The 22589-nt window shown below is 31.7% G+C and overlaps 1 protein-coding gene across 3 annotated transcripts in view; it reads right to left on the bottom strand.

Annotated features, from left to right (window-relative positions):
* LOC130442067 (unconventional myosin IC) overlaps positions 1-22014 on the bottom strand; it is a 69891-nt gene extending 47877 nt beyond the window's left edge. Inside the window, exon 1 of one of the 3 annotated variants that reach the window (XM_056776047.1) lies at positions 21955-22014. In XM_056776047.1, coding sequence (XP_056632025.1) covers positions 21955-21962 — 8 coding nt within the window. In that variant the 5' untranslated portion in view covers positions 21963-22014. Of the gene's footprint in view, positions 1-3286; positions 3407-8572; positions 8671-21954 lie in introns of those variants that run through there. The other 2 variants (XM_056776048.1, XM_056776049.1) reach the window with 2 other exon arrangements.
* Between the last annotated feature and the right edge of the window lie 575 nt (positions 22015-22589).

Here is a 22589-nt window from a genome sequence, read left to right as displayed (position 1 = left end):
ATGTCTTGATTAGAAATATGTGCAAATACTGATCTCCGAATTTCAACATTGTCGATTGTCAAAAAGACCCTGGCAAAATAATATTGATTTTTTAGAAAAATCGCACATGGCTAGATTTGCTTTTATTTGTGATAGCAGAAATACTATTAAATACTTTGCAGCCCCCAATTAAAAGCGAAGAAAACAAGAAAATGCCGAGCTTTCGCAAAACGTATACTTCTGATAGATAAAGGGAAGCTTTTGATTAAATAGAGGAGTAAATAGCTTCATTTTAATTCTTACTATCTAAATAAACAAATTTTCTATTTGCACCCCTCTAAAGTCGAGAAAATTATATAGGCGGATAAAGTGCTCTTCAATGGTCGTAGCTCCTCCGTTAGAGAATTCTGATTCTTACCGAAAATCAATTCAATTCGAAAGAAATCTCATATGATTCGCTTTTTTTTCATTTGTACTACCTATAAATTAATAATCAATTACTAATTTGCACCGTCAGGTGCAGTGGAGAAAGCATAAAAGTAGCGTGCGTTATGACAAATTATAATTTTTACAGAAAAAAAAAATAAGATTGCAATAAAACAAACTTATGGCATTATTTTCATTCAGTTACAACCTGAAAATTTTTATTTGTGCCACCGAAAAATATGATTCTCTTAGAAAAGACCGAAAGGTATGTAAAGTAAAAAAGTTTAAGCCGTTTTGTATTTCGTTATTCCGTATTCAATTTTCAGTATATTTTTAGCTAAATCCAATTATAACCTAGCATGTTTTATTCATTCAGATTTTCGTTATTTATAGCAAAACTGCAAAAGAGGTAACTATTAAATAAATATTCATTGGTTTCCGCATGTATAGATTTGATTTCTCTTATATAATAATGCACTATCACTAGTAGAGAAGTATAACGACATCTAGCTACTTGCGTACATGGTAGGTTACTTGAAAGTTTACTGTGTAATTTAGATGTTGTCTGGAAACATTCGCAATCTTCAGCAACAATACAAAAATATAGTCAAAAAGTGGCTTATTCTTGAATATTCAATGAGACTGATAGAAGTAGGTATGCCATTAAGATATTTTACTTCTAATTTTACCACAAATTGAAATGATTATTTGGAACTTTAAAATTTAAAATAGCCATAAATGTTTGTTCATTACAATCTATTTTTTCTGCAAGGACGACGTGCAGAAAATATATTCGTCCCAGCACTACCTACCCGAATATCTTCTCAAAAAACTCCTGTCCTGCGAGTAGGTACTGCCAATACAAGTATAGATTCAGCACTAGCAGCACCGTTTATGTCAATACCGACATAACCCCCATTCCAAGCCGCCTAAATGAGCTCCAAGCCCGCTATGTGATTCGTACCATCGAATTAACTAATTCCGCTGCAAAAGAAGCCCTTCTCATCCCCTGAATCAACAATATGCGGCTCCTCGGTTCAAAATCCAAGAGAAAACTCCTTTATCCGTCCCTTACGCTGTTTGCAGCAGCGTACGATGACCTTTCTGAAATCTACCTAAACTTCCTTTATAATTTTCTCATATTAATCAGATAAACTCCGTCTCCCCCGTGTTACAGATTTTCTGCGGTTTCCCTGCAACCTGGTGAACCCGTGTTCCAGTCAAATGGCCGACGCTAGGGATTAACGCAGCTGCAGTTGTATCCGCCCGCCTCCTTTTAAATTTAAAATAAACAAAAAATATCAATCCGAGAAGAACCGTTTTTGCTTGCAAGATCCCATTAGTTTTTTTCTGGCCAAAATCTCCGCTTTCCCCCTCCAGAAAAGTTAGGCAAACACAACCTCTCGTAACCACCACAACCCCAGCCCTGCAGAGGAGCAATTCAGGGACCACTCCAACAAACTCTCCTCCTTATAAAAATCCTCCTTGTCCTGCAAAATTTAAACAACGAATTTCTCTCTGTCTCTCTATCTGTAAGGATTGTAATTTTTCTGACGCACGTTACTTTTATCTAATCTCCACTTTATCTGTGGTTGCCAATTAGTTAATGATAATTTATAGGTAGTACAAATTCTTTTTAGTTTTTACAAGAGGCAAATAAAAAATTTGACATAAGTAGAAAGTACAATTTAAAATAAAGCTATTTACTCCATGATTTATTCGAAAGCTTCCATTTTTCTGCCGGAAGTATACGTTTTCCGAGACCACGGTAACTTCTTATTTTCTTCGCTTTTTTTGAGGAAAGCAAATTAGGTATTCAATAGCATTTTTTGTAAGTACAAATGATAACGAACCTATCCATATGCAATTTTTTTATAAAATCAATTATGTGTCAATAAGATCAGCTGACTGAATGCAGTACTCTATAAAACTATCCTTTTCGTTTTTTGTTGGGAATCTTACCTTTTCATGGTTCGTGATTTTTATTACCGGCATTTAATTTTTAATGTTTAATGTTGCCCAGAATGTCTTAAGTATGCAGCAGAAAGTGTTTCATTGCATCATGGTCACCATTAACCAAAATTAATCCTCTTCTTTTCTGTTACTTACTATCTGCAGGATACTTTAACTATTTTTGGTCACAATAAAAGAAAACGAAAGAGAAATAATAAAACAAATATATAATAACAACAAAAATCAGGAATCATCAAGGAAGAATGTTCCAAAGATGACGAAAAGGATAGTTTCACAAAAGTGTCCAATAAACCAGTTGATATTAGCTTTCTGTTACCAGATTTATGTACAGTTTAAAATTGTGCGTTCGCGGTTAAAGTAAAACATGTTCAGGATTTAAAATCCTGTATTCGTGGAGCACGCATTTCTGATTCAGAAAGTGATCTGAATATGTCCAATGTATACTCGGACCTGGGTGAGGATTTTCCATCCGGCGCATATGCATACAACGAAATAATCTGTAACCTATGTGGTTTTTCTTCTTCTAGTTAATTTTTAATTAAAATTATAATTTCAGATGTTCATATTTCATTCGTAGAGGAATGTATTTTCAGAACATATTCTGAGCAAAGTCTGCGCATTTAACACGTCTAGAAGATATTCAGAATACATTCAGAATGTGTGCAAACTATCTACCGCGAACAAAGTTATTATTGATATTTCTTTGATTCTCAATGTAAAAGTTACTTAATTTCTCTTCCAAATAGTAGGTAACGGAAATGACACCAAACCAATTGCGAAATTCACCAGCACATATTGTATTACCTAGGAGACCTATGAACAAATGCAATTTTTCGAAAATTATCGCCAGTCAAGCATTTCTGTAATGATAAACGATAATATAATTAAAAGTAGCAAATATACTTACATTACACTGTAGTGCGATATTCAATGAGATTTATTTTTATTTATGACGAAGTTTTTACATAAAATTTATATTTTTAGTTTACGCGATTACTACGCTTTTCTGGTTGGATTATACAAAAACAAGACAGAAATCGTCAAGGTGATATCGAACAATCAACAATTATAATTTATTGAATTTATCTTATCTTTATTAATAACAATTATTGAATTCCTTTAGTCGGCATTACACGTAACAGTAATAATTTTATAAAAATGATTTCTAAGAAAATATTTGACTGATAAATATTTTTACCCTATAATTTACGATTTAGTAAATAACTGTAGTTGTCAAATTGTTCTAGATATTTGACGCAAATATTTTAATAAAATCTCAAAACTTTAGTACAAATTAAAAATCAAATTAATAAGCTACATCCTCAAGATCAGTCAGAAAATGATTTATTAAACGGATTGAACAATTAACTATAATTCCATATTCTACTATTTAATGCGTGGTACAACTGAGAAAAGTTATAGATCATATATTAAAAAACTGAAAAAGTTGACGATACGAACATGTTATTCGACCAATACTGTTTAACTTTTAACCTAACGTTTAATTTAGTGCCAATTTCATATGATTCAGAACAAACTGTGTACGTACCCTAATTATAACTACATATGTTTAAATGAACTTCGATATGGTTTGTGGTTTTCAACATAAAAAACTTAACCGAGTTACGGACCTGGAAACTGTTGAACTTTTATAAAATATTCAATTGTAAACTCAGCATTTATTTTATTATATATAATTGTATTTTAGAATTAGACTATGATTTTGGTGTAGATTTTTGGTACAGATTTTGTTCTAGATTTTGATAGAGATATTGTTAAGATAACTTTTTGTTCAGTTAATATTGTATTTTTGTGTTAATAAAGTTGTTATTTGTTTTTTAAAAACACGTGAAAACACGTAATTACCGAGTGGTAATTATGAAATCATGTTGTAACTACGTTACGTCATGATTCTAACTTCAATAAGAATATTTTAGAAGTATTGAATCATACAAATACTCAGACATTCCAGCAAATACAGCTATTGTTATGTATAATGCACTTTATCAATCCCAAATATTAAACAAAATTCCCAATACCAGTTTTAAAAAAGATAATAGAGAAGAAAAAATGATTCATTGTCAAAATTTTGTTTCAATTTGTAAACGAAAGCTCGTGAAACCTAAAAAACGAACATAAAAATGACTAAACAAATATACAAATAACATAAAATTTCAAATTTGGGTAATAGTAATAGGTGATAATCAGTATATAAGCCCATAGCAAAAGTTATACCAGTATGCAGCATGGCCGGAATTAAATTATTATTAGAATTATTATTAGAATAGTAGTCGTTTACAAAGAAGAAGGCACTTTCCAGTAAATATGCCCTCAAATTATTGCAGAATGCGGGAAAAGATGATATCGATTTGATTTCAAATGGCAATTGATTATGCATTTTATTGCATTGTGAAGTTTTGAGCTCTTAACTAATTCTGAACGGGGAGTAGGTAGGTAAAGGTCGTGCTCCGTGTTCCTAAGTGGATAGCCGTGCAACGATCTTTCTGAAATTGGAGAAACGTGCTTACGAATTAGGCAACCGGATTCAAAGGATTTTTGGCATTCTAAAATATTGAGCCCTTAACTAACTCTGAACGTCGAATGGGTAGTTAAGCTCGTCCTTCGCGTTCCTAAGTAGATAGCCGTGCAACGATTTTTTCTGATATCAACTAACATATCAACATACCTACTCACATTAACAAATTAAGCACACGAATATTCCTGAAAAGATTCCCATAGAATATGAGTTGCTTTACATTAAAAAAAGTTATAATTTATCTATTATAATATATATTAGTTATTATATTATAATATAAGGTATGTATTTGAAAAGTTAAAAAAAATTCACAAATAGCCTTTCTTCAACTTATAACGTTTTTTTCTTTAACCGTATTTTTTGCCTTTTCGAGTAAGAATAGAATACTATAATTTTTTGTTGATGCTCAAGTAAATATTGAAATACGAGGCTCGCAATGATCGGTGGCGTCGTAAATTTGTGATGCTGTTTCTACGAATTATTTCATCTATAACGTATTCAATGTAGTCCCCTTTTCACACAGATACTGTTGCATTTCATCTTTCCGACTGTTTTGAAATGGGTATACATTCACTTCGGTGATTATAATAGGCAGCGTTATCCATTACAATGAGAGTTCTTTAACAAGTTGTAAGACGGACTCAATCACAGTTTGAAGCAATTTGAATACAAGTTTTCTAGATAGTCTAACTAATTTGAAAAATTTTGCACTCATCTCATAATTCAAACTTCATAACATGATATGAAAAAAATACTATCTTAGATAATGGTGCGAATTTATATAATTATTTTTGAATACTTTAAGAGTGCAAAATTTCAAATTAATCCGACGTTTTTAGGTTTTCGAAAATCGAGTTAAAAGATTCCGTTACACTCCTGGCAAGGATAATGGTATGTATTTACGAAATTATTGAATTGTCAGCGGATCTTAATAAGAGTGCAAAATTTCAAATCATTCCATGATTTGAAGTGCTCGAAAATGGAGTTAAAAGATTTTGTTACATTGATACATACTAACATACCTACAAATCTAATGACAGCTTTTTAAAAAGCGAATAACGGAAGTTCTTAATATATGTATATATAAAATATAAAACGTTTCTTTTTAAACTACCAGCATAGAAAAAGTACAACAGTTAGTTAAGAGCAAGAAATTCTACTAGGTATTAACTATAATTTTAAATCAGTTATTCAACTGTTAAGATGTATACTTTGATGTTATTTTCAAGTTCAATCTGAAAGTAAGTGAAGTAATAGATTATAATCACTAAATAAAACTAATTTGAACCTGATGGAAAAAGTTAATTAATTAAAATATTCCAAAAATTATCATTCCACAATCACGAGCAGTTAAATATAAAAACAATTATTCAAAAAGAATATATATTGTTTAATTTTAAAAATTTCACTGAGAAATATGACCAATTATCCGGATATATACAAGACACCAAAATTTTACGTGATGAAGCAAGTAATTTTAATAGTACTCTTCAAACGCCCTTCCAGACAAAAGACTAATATTTTTCAATTCTCTCCGCCAACTGTCCAAAATTCTGTTAGTATTATTATTCCACGTAGTTGACGAATAGAGTGTATATAAAAACATAGGGTGTATATATGGGAGAAAAGTGCTTTTCTCGCTCGTATGTTTGCTCAAATTTCTCATTCGTTTTCTTCACTTGTATTATATACTATTTTCTCTATCAACACCTGTATATTATTTCACTGCAATATGTTTTAGAGGTATATTTGGTCCTATTGCCATATATTGTTAGATCATGAATCACTCTTTACAACAGAATAAACTGTTTATTATCTTTTTCATTCTAAAAGCAAATTTTTTTATACAAAAAAACCCAACCTCTTTTTCTGTGAATTTGCACATTTATTTAAACCACTTATATGAACTTCAACTTAAAAATAACAACCCGAATATAATTTGCCATTAAAACAGAAAGGTTATTCACTCTTCAATATTATTTACTGAAAAATAGTTAATCAACTCTTGAACATTACGTGTGTATGTTATTTCGGTAAGTATGGAAAATAATATTAAAAGTTGATTACATTTTTGGAAATTAGAACACAAATAACAGACAAATAATATAGAAAAAAATAATCAAATTGTTTTTTTAATGTACATACCTACAACTAGCACAAAAATACGGGATTATTGCTTACATACACACTATTCTATTGTGTATGAGATAATACTTTGTTTAGTCATATGACTTAATGTAATAAACAAAATTATTCAATAATTCATGCATTCCTAAATTATAATGAGTATAAATTTTTCACCACTGATTAACAGCTGTGACCATGGTATATTAACTGACATCGGACTATAAAATTCGTTGATTTGTATATTTTAAATATTTAGAAATTAACTACTATACAGTGTACTTACAAAATAACGTAACTAATTTTTGTTACTCAAAAATAACTTATTAACATTACGGTTTAGCTAAATTTATTGAGTAACTTCCCCCGGCGTTTTATTTTTATTGTCTCACGTAATTTTGGAAATAACTTCTACTGAAGTAACGCTTAAGACTGAAAATATCTTTTCGACCTTGTTTTTTTGTGTGTTTGTATTCATCTGTTAACTTTCGTAGTAACCCACCCTGCGTGACCACTATTTTCAAATATTTGTTTAATAGTCACACGTGAATTTCGCAACACGAAATCAGTGTCTTTTTCTACAGTGTGTCTAGTAGTGGTTGCAGATGCTCCATCTGCATGATCGTCTATATAGGAATATCTACGAGATTCAAACTTCGCATCATTATGTCAAATAGTGCAGCCTCCCATTGTCAAATATTTTAAACGCAAGTTCATTCACCGCGTGTTTAATTGTATGTATAATTATATTCTATAAATTTAAATATATCTATAAATTATTTTAATTGATAATTGCTTCTTTTTTGTATATCTATTGATATTAGAATTTTTGACATTTACGGAAAAAATATCTTTGTATGGTGCCGTATTAATCTATACGTATATAAAAGATAATATTCCAATAAAGATCAGAGTATTATTTTCCCCAATTTTCGTTATTTACATCATCATATAGTTATTATTGTTAAATGATAAATAATTGCATAAAATTTATGATTACACTCTTTTTCGCAATATAATGAAATCATAAATTGCATAAGTTAGTCAATTTGGTTTATTAGTACTACATGAAATAATGGATTACTAAAACCAGTTAAATTTTCAGTAATAATTGAATTAAATCATAGGAGCGGTATTTGTTAATAGTGATAAAATACAAAGAAATTAAACAATATTTGAATTTAAATTTCATTGTTTTAGCTGGTTAAGATTTGGATCTATCTAAATGATATATATATATATATATATATATATATATATATATATATATATATATATATATATATATATATATATATATATATATATATATATATACATATTTATATTAAGGCTATTCAATGCTAAATGTTATATATAAAATTAACTGTTTTAAATATTATACCACGTCATAAGTGACGAACTTATCACTTGAGTGCTTTTAATAAATAACCCGCCCTGTATAGAAAGTTGGAAGGAAAAGCTATCATTTAGTTTATTAATTGAGTATCAAAAACTGATTACTATGATACAAATCAAGAAATTTTAACATACCAGCTGTTACTTCAGTTTTGTGTATTCACGTTAGGATTACCAACACCATAACTAAACTTAACGCTCTATGCGGTTTTTTATTAAAGATAAGATTAACTCGTTATCTATCAATTATATCATAGCTCGTTAATATCAATTAATATTTTTTTTGTATTCTTATAATTGATATTCGATACTTGAATTGATGTATTTCACGAATGAAAAAAATAGCAGCAAATTTCCAGCTAGGTAATTGGTTCTCAATTTAAGTTATTTCTTGTTCCACTTCTTCGTATAAAATTTTGCGAATAAATAAAAAAAGTCAAAACACGAATAAATATGTCTTTACTCTTCTTGTTTAAAAATAAAACCATAGATTAGTAATGTAAACATAAACTTTATCAGATTACTAGGGTGTTCTTAAACTTGTAATGGCTTATAATGACAATGTCGCCAGGTGATGTGTTCCCCATATCTTATCACATGGCAGAATCTCAATCCTAGAGTATGGGCCGCCCGCGTGCAAATACCAGATGTGCCACCCCTCCAGAGATTTTTTTCTTATTTTGACTAATATTTAACGTTGACGTTATAAACTCTTTAAACTCATCTACCTGTATAACGTCTATTTCACACATAACGATTTTAGACATACTCAGTGTGTATACACTTTGTTCCATGGGAGGGCGAGTAATTCGTGGCGCGGGGGTGACAGAAAAGTTTGGCGAAATTTTTTTTCTCTTAAAGGTCAAATGCCTTTAAATTGATAGCTAGGCTGCAGTTTTGTCATGTTTCAGTTTTTCGGAAAAAATACATTAGATAGTTAATTTTGGTTTTCTTTACGAAAAATTCGTTTTTAAAAAATATATTTATTCTAGCAATTACAAGTTTATTGTTAGAGATCTGAACAGAGAATGAATTTTATTAAATGATATTACAAGAAAGTAAGATTTATCTGCATATGTTGTTAAATAACAATTTCTCAGAAAGTATAGTGTTTCTGCTGCGCTTTTAAGTTTCCTTGATAAGCGGCGTATGTAACTCCTCCCTCCTTAAGTCTCGAAAAGTATGGATTGACTTTTCGATTTTTGGGCCCTTTCCAGGTTTTCTTGACTTTTTTCTTTTGTGTGTTTTCGGCATACTAAAATTTTTGATTTGAATTTGAACAAAACACCTGCTATTAAAATAATGAATATTATCGCTAAAAGGCTTTCGATTATTGTTACATGACTCTGTGTATTGGAAGTTTCTTGGATCGGCTTCAATTTTCTTGACAATTCGTTGATTTGGAAAAGATCATCGAGATTGAGATTTGTTATGTTATATTTTTCGTAGTGTTTTGAAGTTGATAATTTGTTTGTTTCTAATTTTGGCAGGACAAATGGTTTACCGTAACTGATTTCGTCGTCATTGATGTATCGTTGATTATTGATCCATAGTTCACAGTTTTCTGGGATTTTGACAAGTGATGGTTCTTCTATTTCGAGGTATCGATCGGATTGACATTTTGAAAGTATTTTTTCTTGTTGAATCGGCATTATCAGGACTTCTTTTGTTGTAACTTGTTGAATGATTGTTTCTTCGATATTGACTTCTAGAATTTGGCAATCATCGAGAGTGTTCCCTTCAAGTAGACTAAGGGTGCAATTATCCCTTTGGACAAAATTTTGACGGCAATAGTAGGTACCTTCGAGTGGTGGACATTCTTCTTTTTCTGATTGAGTTTCATTTTGCGTTCGTGCCAGGTAAGGGAATTTAGGAGTGTACATTTTATTATTTTGGATTATGGGAAAAAGGTGGTAAAATTCAAATGTTTCGGAGATGAGTATAGGTACGTGGATAGCAAAGACTAATTTCGAATCAATGATTGATACTTGAGTTCCAAGAAATTGGTAGTATGTTAAAATGTTAGAAAATTTAGGAATCTGTTTTTCCGAATATAGTTTTTCTAAATGTTGAATTATGTCCAGTATCTCGTAACTAGAAATTATAGACGTATGTACAGAATTAAGTTTCGAAAATACAACTGCGTTCTCAATATTATCTATAAACGTTATTGTTGACTGACAGTCTAAATTAATCTGATACAACATACCTTGAAACGTTAGATAACTTTCTAGTGTTTCAATTTTGTTATATACAGAGGCTGAAAATAGTTGTAACCCATTATTAAAGTTTGCTTGATTTTTATTTAAAGTAGTAATTGACTTATTGTAATGATCAATGAGTTTCTTATAGAGAGAAATTTGAAGGTTAGTTTCATGGATAATGTTCTTTTGATTTTGTTGTAATAAAGTAATTGCGTTATCGTATTTTATCTCGTCATCTGAATCGAGGTTTCCAAATAGCCATTTGTTTATTTTACCAACGCCATTTAGCAAACCTCTTCGATTTCTGATATGAGGATTCAAATTTTCGAATTTTTTCTGTACAGTGTTGATCAAATACTCGGTTCTTATTAACATGTTCTGTGCTAAAGCGTGATAGGATATAGTGTTTGTAGTGGTTACAGTTGTAATACTATTTTTTATGTAATTGAAATGCGTAACTAGACTATCTATTTGCTTAATAAGTTGGCTTAAATCTAAATAATGTAAAAACGTATGTTTACTATATACTAATCTAGCGTTTCCTAATTGGATAGGAAGAAGGAAGTTTTGAATTTTCGTAACCTGTATGTCTTCTACACTACAGGTCGCTTGAAATACGCGAAGAATCAGGTAAAGCATCAGGATTCGCGTGCTCGTCGACATCCTGTAACAATTTCCGAACATTACTTCTTGGTTTTCGGACAATACTTTTATGATACGTACCTTTATCGGTTTTAAGCAGAATACCTTTATCTCTGATTATTTTAGTTTGTTTAAATTTAGGGAGTTTCTTATTTCTTAATTTAGTTTTTACGTAGGCGGTTTTTTGATTTGAATAGTCTAAAGGTTCGGACCTTTTTCTATTTAATTTCTCTATAACCTTTTGTTTAGTTTGTTCGTTTTGTTGTTTAATTTTTTCATATAAGCGTTTACTGGTTTCTTTGTGATTTTGAACGTATTGAGATATAACTAAATGATCATTCAGGTCAAACGGGTCAGGATTGTTTATATGTCCTTTTATAATTTCGAAAGGCGTGAATTTTGTTACTGTATGAACTGAATTGTTATAACTAAGAATCGCGTGTTTCATTATTTGATCCGGTGTCAAATTTTTATTATCTTCCTGTATACATCGATAATGTTCTAAAATACTTGAATGAAATCGTTCAACTGGCGAGTTGGAATTGCTATTTTTCGCTGTGGTATGATGCAATTCTATATGGTGAAGTTTGCAAAAGTCTTCTAAATCGAAATTCTTAAATTCAGAACCACTATCTGTTGTTATCTTTTGAGGTAGTCCATGGTGAGTTATGAAATTTAGTAAAGAGTCTACTGTGGAAAATCCTGTAACACTTACTATGGGGTAAGCTTGTCCGTAACGCGAAAAGGAATCAATTACTGTTAAATAAATTTTATTTGCAATTTTAAAAACATCCATATGTACATGCTCAAAAGGCTTAGACGCTGTGGGTGTTAGGCTAAATTTGACGACAGGGGGATTCCTATCATATTTATTTTTCAAGCATGTATCGCAATTATTGATAAAGTTTTCTACATCTTCGATCATTTTCGGCCAGTAGTATCTACAACTAAGAGATGTTTTAACTTCGTTTATGCCCCTATGACCTGATTTATATATATGATGATATTTAATTTTTTCTAATTGCTCTTCTTTTGTTTCAATATCTGTTACTGATTTGGTACACAGTGTAAATTTAAATGCAGAATTCTTAAACATATTCTGTGCAGTTACAATAAATATTCTCGATAAGGGTTCGTTCTGGAAATAAAGTGCATAATTTTTCCTGGGGTCAATATATTCTTTAATGAAGTTTATTATATTATTTTCGATGTCAATTACCGGTAATGTAACGTATAGACGAATATTTTCGAATACTTTCTCTCTTCTAACCTTAAAGGTATTTATTTGACCATTAGTAAAATATATTTGATTTTTATACATATTTAATGGTTTTTCGGTAATTGGAATTGATAGAATAGGATTTTCAACAGATGTATGTACTGTTTCAATGTCTTCGTTATTATTAGGATTTGGTTCTTCCGTTATAGGTAATATTGGTAAATTATTGTTTGCGAGATTTTCTATGTTTGAATCGTTTTGGTTAAATTTATTTAAATCTAATATATTTGTAAGATCTAAATTATCTAAATTCGGGAGAGTACTGGAATTAATTCTTTCAAATTCTTCATTCATTATTTCATCGATGTCACTTAAATTGACATCCATTGATGCAGTTTCTAATGCATTTATATCGGGATATCGAGATAATGCATCAGCTGCTTTGTTACTTTTACCTTTCAAATATTTTATATCGTACTCAAATTCCTCAAGTTTAAGGCGCCAGCGTACAAGACGTGAATTGGGCTCTTTTAATGACATGAGCCATTGCAATGGTTTATGATCTGAAAAAATTGTGAATTTTTGACCAAATAAATACGGTCGAAAATATTTACACGACCAGACTATCGAAAGTAACTCTTTCTCGATTGTAGAATAATTTATTTCTGCGGAATTAAGTGTTCTACTAGCATAACAAATAGGATGATTATTTTGAGATAGAATAGCACCTATGGCATATTTAGAAGCGTCAGTAGTTAATTCGAAAGGTTTACTGAAATCGGGATACGCAAGGACTGGTTCTGAAATTAAAATGTTTTTACAAGTATTGAAGCAATTAATAAATTCTTCGGTATGTTTAATTATGTGATCCTTCTTTAGACATATCGTCATCGGTTTCGTAATTTGAGCAAAGTTTTTTATAAACTTTCTATAGTAACCTACTAGTCCTAAAAAGGATTTAATATCTTTAGCGGTTTTTGGGATAGGGAAATTTTGAATTGCTTTGATTTTATTCGGATTAGGTTTTATCCCATGAGGAGTTACAACGTGACCTAGATACTCTACTTCCTTGCGAAGAAACTCGCACTTGTCTAGTTGTATCTTAAGCTCTGCGTGGCGTAGTTTTGAAAATACTAATTTCAGATTTTGTATGTGCTCCTGAAGGCTAGTACTGAATATGATAATGTCATCCATGTATACCATGCATATTTTGTTTTGGATGTCTTTAAGGACTTCATTTACAGCTCTTTGAAATGTAGAAGGGGCATTTTTAAGACCGAAAGGCATTCTAAGGTACTCGTAATGTCCTCCATCTACGTTGAAAGCCGTTTTTTCTATAGAACATTCGCTCATTTGTATTTGATGGAAGCCGCTTGCCAAGTCGAGGGTAGTAAAATACTGAGCTCGACCTAATTTATCCAATATATCGGATATATTGGGAAGCGGGTACCTGTCATCAATTGTCTTTTCATTAATTTTCCGGTAATCAACTACCAGTCTCCATTTTTGGGTATTTGATGCGTCCATTTTCTTTTTAACAATCCATATCGGGGAGCTCCAAGGGGAACAGGACGGTCTAATTATGTTTTTATCTAACATCTCTTGAATTTGTCTCCTAATTTCCTCTCTGTGGACGTAGGGATATCTGTAAGATTTAGTGTGAACCGGTACCTCGTCTTTGGTTCTTATAATATGTTTAACATTTGAAGTGAAAGTCAATTTGTCCCCTGGTTTTAAAAATAAATCAGAATATTCTTTACACAATGAAATAATTTTTTGTTTTTCTTCTTTATTCATGTGATTTGTACGAATTAATTCGGTAATATTGTCATTAGGTTTTATGAAATTATTTTCATCAAAATCATTAGCAAAGCTTTCAAATTTAAAGAGTTCATATTGTGAATTTTTAAATGGAGTAACTTGAATTGGTTCTCGTAATGTTATCGTTATCGAATTATTTGTGTGATTTTGAATTTCTATTGGTGCGAAACCGTTTCTCGCTGTAGATAAAATTTGTGGAATTATTATATTTTCTATTTTTCGAGCGTCTACAATAATATCCCCATTATCTATATTTACGGGTAATTTCTTTATCGTTTTTTCTCCGGGGTCTATTGAAAAAGAAAACTCAATATCGTTTACTTTTCTATACTTAAAAGGCAATCTTAGGTGAGGTCCTAATAGTTCTCGATTAGTTAGATCAATATTTATATTCATACCTATTAAATCTTTAATACCGAGAATTCCATCAAAATAATTGTGAAAATCATATAGTATAAAATCGATTTGATAGTTTTTATTTTTTAGTTCAGGAAATGCAGGAATAAGCGCTCGATACCTAACGTTTTTACTTCCAAGACTAGTAGATATAGTAGTATCAGAATGATAAATTGTATCTGGAAAGTATTTTTCGGCAATAGAAGGTCTTATTATTGATTTAGAGCTACCAGTATCGATTAGCAATTTAATTTTTGGATTTGCAATTTCTATATACGGTAGCGGATTAACTGGCAGTATATTTATTTCTATGTTTTCCCGTCTGATGGACGAGCTGCTTGAAAATTTTCATCGCGATTGGCTTCGTCGTTTTCGTCAAATTCTATTTCGTCATATTCATCATATTGATTATCGTGATTATAGTCTGAATTAGCATATTGATTTAAGTATAACTCTTCGGAAACGAAGTTTGGTTTAGCGTTTGGATTTGATCGGAAAAATCTATTATTATTATTATTAATAGGTTTTCGAGTACGTTCAGTAAAATTACGTGATGTCGTGGACATCGGTTCAGGTGTTGGTAATTGATTTTGTGGAATTTGGTTAGGTTTGAATACATTTTTGGGAGGGCCGAATACTTGTCGATTAGTAAAATATCTTTTATTTTGTGGTATGGATTGAATAGGTATCGGCTGATTTGGCCAACTTTCTCTATTTTGTACGAAATTTGGTTGGTAGTTTTGTCGATTGCTATAATAATTCGGGTAATTGTTAACAGGTCTGTTATTTGGTACAAAATTTTGATACGTATTAGGATTTTTATAAAAATTTGATTTGGATCTTTGAGAATTTTGGCTATTCGCATGCTGTATATTAATATTATTAGGTGTATTTTGTCGATTATTTTTATCGTTTAAAGAACCGTACAGTCTTTCAAAATTTTCGAATTCGGCCACATAGGCCATCGCGTCTTCTAAAGAATGTGGTTTTCGTAAATGCATATTATTTTTCAGAGTACCGTCGCACCCTGCAATAAACGTATTTAAAGCAGTTTTATCGTATTGATTTATTTGACAATTTCTTTCTTCGGCAGTTATATTAGGGTCATTGCTAATTCTTTGAATTACACTACTACGAATTAATTGAAGTCTACTTCCAAAATCAATAAGATGCTCGTTTTTTAATGGTTTGGCTCTAATCAACTCTTGCACAAGACAATTTAAATCCCTTCTATCAGCAAAACACTGTAATAAGGCCGTTTTTAATTTTGGCCAAGTATTTAATTCAACTCTGTTACCGACCATGAAGGCTGCTCTACCTTCTAATTTCTCTTGAATACATTCTATAATGTGTAAATTTAATTCTGCATCATTATAAATTCTATATGACTCTATTAAATGCTCACACCTTGTAATGAATTTATTCAAATATTCACTGTCACCGTTAAAAGGTTTAATATTTGATAGTTTGGATTTGAAAAGATCCCAATTCATTGCAGGAGGAGCCATTTTGTTAGTACCAGTTTGTTCTACGTTATTTTCGACTAAAGAAATATTATTGAACAATTGAACTATGTTATCGAGATTACTAGAGTTTAATTCACTCATAAATTGATAATTTCTTTTTTATTAATTGTATACGTTTTTGAAACTTTAAAACTCAATAATCAATACTATCTTTCCAAAATCCAAAAAAAGGTAGGAAAGGCAAGAAGAGGACAATAAGGCACTTACGTTTCTGAAGAACAGGCTTTTAAAATCTTCTCCCTCGATGATTCCCTGTTGCCTCCAATGTTCACCACTAAAGGGCTATTGCACGATAATTGCTAGTCTAATATTGTTCGTTGGATTCGCACTTAAAACGTTGAAACGTTAAAGCCGTGAAGTCACTAAATTATTTCGCACGATCCGAAATTTTGTTACGCACTGTATGCCCGTAAACGTTTTAGTGATTTTTGATTTCGACGACTTGCGCGATCCTACTGACTGCGCCAATTTTGGTTTTCTTTACGAAAAATTCGTTTTTAAAAAATATATTTATTCTAGCAATTACAAGTTTATTGTTAGAGATCTGAACAGAGAATGAATTTTATTAAATGATATTACAAGAAAGTAAGATTTATCTGCATATGTTGTTAAATAACAATTTCTCAGAAAGTATAGTGTTTCTGCTGCGCTTTTAAGTTTCCTTGATAAGCGGCGTATGTAACTAGTTACGTATTTTTATCGTATTCGTACATCACAATCGTTGTGTGTGAAATAAGTGAATCATGTGTAATAAAATAATAATTAAAAAAAAACAAAATACCCGCCTGCATGGATAACTACAATTAAAAATCAACTGAAAAGACTGAAACAAGATGAAAATTCAATGATAAGGTATTTTAAAAAAATAATGATTAGGTACTTAAAACCAGAAACATAAATTGAAACAGTACCAAACCAATGTACCTGCATATTGTACACTTAGAAATATCAGCACGGTAGTTTTTTCACTTTTTTGCAACATTATAAACAGAATTACATTCGGAGGCATGCACAAAGAGATAATAATTTATCATAGCATTCAATTTCATGCCTCCGACTGCAATCCTGTTTAAAATGTTGCAAAAAAGTGAAAAAACTACCGTGCTGATATTTCTAAATGTACAATATGCGGGGACATTGGTTTGGTACTGTTTCAATTTATGTTTCTGGTTTTAAGTACCTAAACATTATTTTTTTAAAATACCTTATCATTGAATTTTCATCTTGTTTCAGTCTTTTCAGTTGATTTTAATTGTATTTATCCATGCAGGCGGGTTTTTTATTTTTTTTTTTTAATTATTATTTTATTTATGTCTTTTTAGTTAAGATTACGTAACCGGATTCATTCCTTGAATGAGTTTATGTCATGTGGTTGATTAAGTAATTTGTTAGGATCAAGAGAACTAATAGCAAGTCCGGAGAGAGTCTTCACTCTGCTCAAAGCAACGTAAGATTGACCTTTTGCAAATTAGTTTCTACTTAAATCTACAACTGCTTGTTCTAAAGTTGTGCCCTGTAATTTATGCACCGTCAATGCCCTGCATAAAATTAAGGGAAGCATTCGTCGCTCGATCTTGCCTTTACCACGTAAAGCATCAAATTCTATAGCACAAGGCTATATCCGGACTCCAATACCAGGTCGGTTCCCTGTTATATTTGGGTCATCGAACTCCACAAATACTGCTTGTGGCAGTTCTCCCGGCTCCAACTGCTCTCTGCGTAGTGCTGGCCAATCTATACGTCGGATAACACCCATAGCACCGTTAACCAGCCCATGGTTAACATTGATGTTCCGTCTTAGCTTGGCTAAGACGAGAGCCTACACCTAATTTGAGTCGGTTTGGTATACCACCTGTTTTATTGGGATCTTCAGGTAATTATTCCTCTCATGGTTTTTGACCATATGTTTTAGGATCCAATGAGATGTCTACAGCACTAACGGTGTATACTTTTGTGAGCTTTTCTAACTTTTCTGTCATAGTCGCGTTATATGCATCAACCAGTCTAGTTGTTGGGAAAATTCTGACAGCTTCTCCATCGTAAAATGGCGCTATCCAGTACCAGTACCTAACTAGAGTTTGTATAACGCTCCCTCGGGAAGTAAAATTCAAAACTAAACCTAACCTAACTCGATAAGTATTTACATTTTACAACTTAAACTAATTCAATCGAACGAAACGAATGCGAATAAAATACAAAACTAAGTATAAGGTCTTAGTGAACCTATAATAATTTATTATGATATTATAACTTACTACCAAATAATGAAGATATTTAAATCGCACAAGTCAATTATAATTATAGTAACAACGTAGGTCTGTCCTCGTAGTAAATATATTAGTCTTTGATAAAAAGAAGTCACAACTATACCGCGTTTTAAAAACCTAGTGGCGCCATCTATCCGAATTGTTTGTTGCGCGCTGACCGATGCTCCATAATAAGTAATATTAAGAAAACACAACGATACCGCGTTTTAAAAACCTAGTGGTGCCATCTATCCTCACAGTTCTGAATTATTTTAATTAGCTATTTTTTATCGTTCCATTTAATATTAAAACTGCGAGTTATATACATATTTACAATCAGTGTTTAAAATCCTTCATTTTGATACTCAACTCGATATGCTTGGTAGTAAAAAAAATTTTTTTACCTCAAAACATGGCGTCCATTTTTTTTAATGCCTCTTATCTAAGAGCACTTGGGCTAATGAAACGAATCTAACGATACCTCAAATGTGAAAATCCGTTTAGCAGTTCTGGAGATACAAGGTAATATAAAGAATATGACATACTTACAAGATACGCGTTAAAAACATAACCCTTCCTGGCAGTCGGGTAAAAATGCAAATAAACTTTGAAAACATTATTTCCGTAAAATCTGTTTTTAACAGATTCCGGATTCAATAGAGATGATGGCCAAATCTGAAAGCCTTTCTTGTGTCATATTATTTTTCAAGTAATTTTTTGTTATTTTTCATTTGCTGAAGCCACAGAAACAGGTAAGGTGAAAAAAAATTCTTATTGTTAGAGCAAAATTAGGAAAACAGGAAATGAGATCATTTTTGACTATAATTTCTAATACCTCAATTGGCTATCTTACCTATCTTCGAATGAAGTTATTTTATTAAACAGTTGTATACCGTTTATATCTTTCACGATACTTTCTTCCTCCTGTACCTGTAACTTAATATCTAAGTCCATGCAGGCTTTCATGAGATTATCACTACAAATGTTGTTAAACTCATTCAGAAAGCAGAATATTGAAAAGCACTCAGATAATAATGTAAATCTTTTATTTACCGAAGAGATCGCGTCATCAAGAATTGCAAAATAGAAAGAAGTTCTTGAATTGCTGGAAGGGATTCAAAAGGGGTTCATCACTGCCCTCGTAATCAAATAAACGGACCTCTAGCAAGTGTTGTGGCTGATTCGACAAATATTTTGAAATTATCGTCTGATCTTTGTGAGAGCAGAACATTAATTCTTGTTAATAAATCATGCCAAATAAAAATTGAACACAAAAATTTGAATGATTCAAGATTTTTATTTATTGATTTTGCACCATTTTTTGTTTTCGCGTCTCTGGTGGAATCTTTAATTAAGGCATTTAATACGGTAATAATGTTTTTGAGGTGTTGCTTTAGAGGTCTAATAGCATTGATACGACTTTCCCACCTTGTTTCACTTAATGGTTTCAAAATTAGACTTTTCACGTATTCTTTCAGTAAACTCCATAGATATGGGGACGCAGAAAAAACATTATATACCTCTTGTACCATATCAAAAAGTCCAGAAATTTCACTGCTAGAGCTGGAAACGTCATTAACGACGAGGTTTAAGGTGTGAGCCGCACACGGCACGTATAATGCTGTAGGATTGATATCGAGAATCCGTTTCTGAAGCCCTATATTTTTCCCCTTCTTGTTCGATATATTGTCGTAGCTCTGACCACGTATATATTTAACTTCGAGTTGCAGACTAGGTAACAGCTTCTCTAATAGAAAATTGCACAGACCTTCTCCAGTGGTATTAGTTACTGGAAAAAATTCTAAAATATCTACTTTACTTTTACCATCAGTAGTGTTCACATATCTAATTAGAAAGGTTATTTGTTCTGTATGACTAATATCGGGCGTAGAGTCGAGAATTATAGTGTAATATTTGGCTTTTTTGACAATGCGTGTTATCTCATTACGAATAGATTCGGCTAAAATATGAATTACTTCATATTAAAAATGCTGCCCTAAGTCAGGGGTCTCCAAACTTTCCAGCCTTACGGCCATACTGATTACTCCAGTAAGTTCCGAGGGCCAAAACCATATTATCATTATTGCCAGTGGTAAAAAGTGAAATAGTTCACTGATGAAAAAGAAAGTCCGAAAAAGTACGCAACGTTTAAAAAAGGCTGCAAATCGGACTAAAGACCCCAAGAGGGCAACACTGCATGTTATTAATTTTCCTATCATTATCTGTAATTTTTAGATTAGTCGTAGAGTACGAGCCATTAGGAGTAACGACACGACATCTGGTGGAAACAAGCGGAAATAGGTAGTGCCTTCTATCACTAATAGATGGCGCTAATAGCATGTACAGAATAATCTCGTTGATTCGAGAAAGTTCTGGTGTCTTCCACTCACTTCTAGATGGCAGTAATTTGAATATATAAGAAGGCTAGTGGCGCAACCACAAGTCAGTTCCTATGACACTGTTGTGAAATAAAATGTGCGAACTTCCTTAAAACGTGTTTGTGCGCGTTTAAGTTTAAGACATCTTTGTAACAGTATTTTGATTTGAATTGTTGCTTTTGTGTGTGATTTAGTAGTATGGAAAAGAAGCGAAAAATTGGTAGTGAATTCAGAAAATTCAAAGATCAGTGGAACATTTAGTATTTCGTAATTGAGTCCAGTAGCAAGGCGCTATGTTTGATTTGCAATGAAAGCATAGCTGTTCTCAAAGAATATAACATTAAACGTCAAAATATACAGGAAGTTTGCGAACAGAAAAACTCGAAGTTATGAAGCGCGTATTGAAATCGCAGCAATCTTCCTTTTCAAAACTCAAAACTGAACAAGAGGCTGCAACTCGTGCCAGCTTTCGTGTGGCTCTTGAAATTACAAAACGTGGAAAACCATTCTCCGATGGAGATATGATCAAAGAATGCAGTAGGTCGAGCAACCACTGTGGCTCGAAGGGTAGAAATCATCACTGAAAATATATCCTCTCAAATGTTCGACAAAAATGGACATGTTGAGTGGTTTTCTTTGGCTTTGGATGAGTCAGCGGATGTGTCAGATACTGCTCAGGTGTTGATTTATATTCGAGGAGTAGATAAAAGCTATGAAGTGCATAAAGAACTTCTTGATATGTATAGTATTCATGGCACAACTGGTACAGATATTTTTAAAGGAGTTGAAATGGCCATTATACAAAAGAACCTTCGATGGAAAAACTTGGAATGTATTAAAACTGATGGAGGCAAAAACATGAGTGGGAAAGATAAAGGAGTGGTGGGCTCTTGTGTCAAATGCTGTAGAAAATGACGGTGGTTCAAAACATTATATTATTCATCAACAGTCTTTGTGCGGAAAATGTTTGGATGTGTCTGAAGTTCTGAAACCAGTCATATCAACTGTTAATTTTATCAGATCTTTTGGGCTGAATCACCGCCATTCCCCACAATTTATTGAAGAGATTGGAGAAAATTACTTACCTTATCATACTGCCGTACGTTGGCTTAGTTGTAGAAAAGTCCTTCAGCGCTTTTTTGAACTTCGAGCAGTGATCGAAATTTTTTTGAATGAAACTGAACTGAATTTGAGATTGCAAGGAGAAAACCAACATCTTCCTGATTTATACATTAATATCAAATCATTCCTGAAGAAATTGATACTGTTTCAATCACAACTACGAAGTAAATGTTTTTCACATTTTAAAACACCACTGAGAATGAGTTTCCTATCGATTTTGCAATCGAAACTTTGAGTGCTTTGACAATAAATTTTCTCGTTTCTCGGACTTTAGTACCATTGCGAATCAAATTAAGATTTTTCAGAATCCTTTTGATACTGACATTGAAACCCTAGCCCCGGAACTTCAAATGGAAATGATTGATCTATAGTGCAGTGATATAATTAAGAACAAATATCAAAACTCATCTTTGTTGGAATTTTATAAGAGTCTTCCACTGACACAATTTGATAATTTGCATAAATTTGCTTGTGGGCTGTTTTCTGTTTTTAAACTCTCCCAATTGGTAACCTGTAATTTTGTATGAAAATTATATCTGTGCTAACGAATTTTGAAAAAATGGAAAATAAATTTAGAATTTTCAAACATTCTGTACTC

Source organism: Diorhabda sublineata, chromosome 3 (assembly GCF_026230105.1).
Source record: "Diorhabda sublineata isolate icDioSubl1.1 chromosome 3, icDioSubl1.1, whole genome shotgun sequence".
Taxonomy (NCBI): domain Eukaryota; kingdom Metazoa; phylum Arthropoda; class Insecta; order Coleoptera; family Chrysomelidae; genus Diorhabda; species Diorhabda sublineata.
This window is presented reverse-complemented; position numbering and strand designations above follow the sequence as displayed.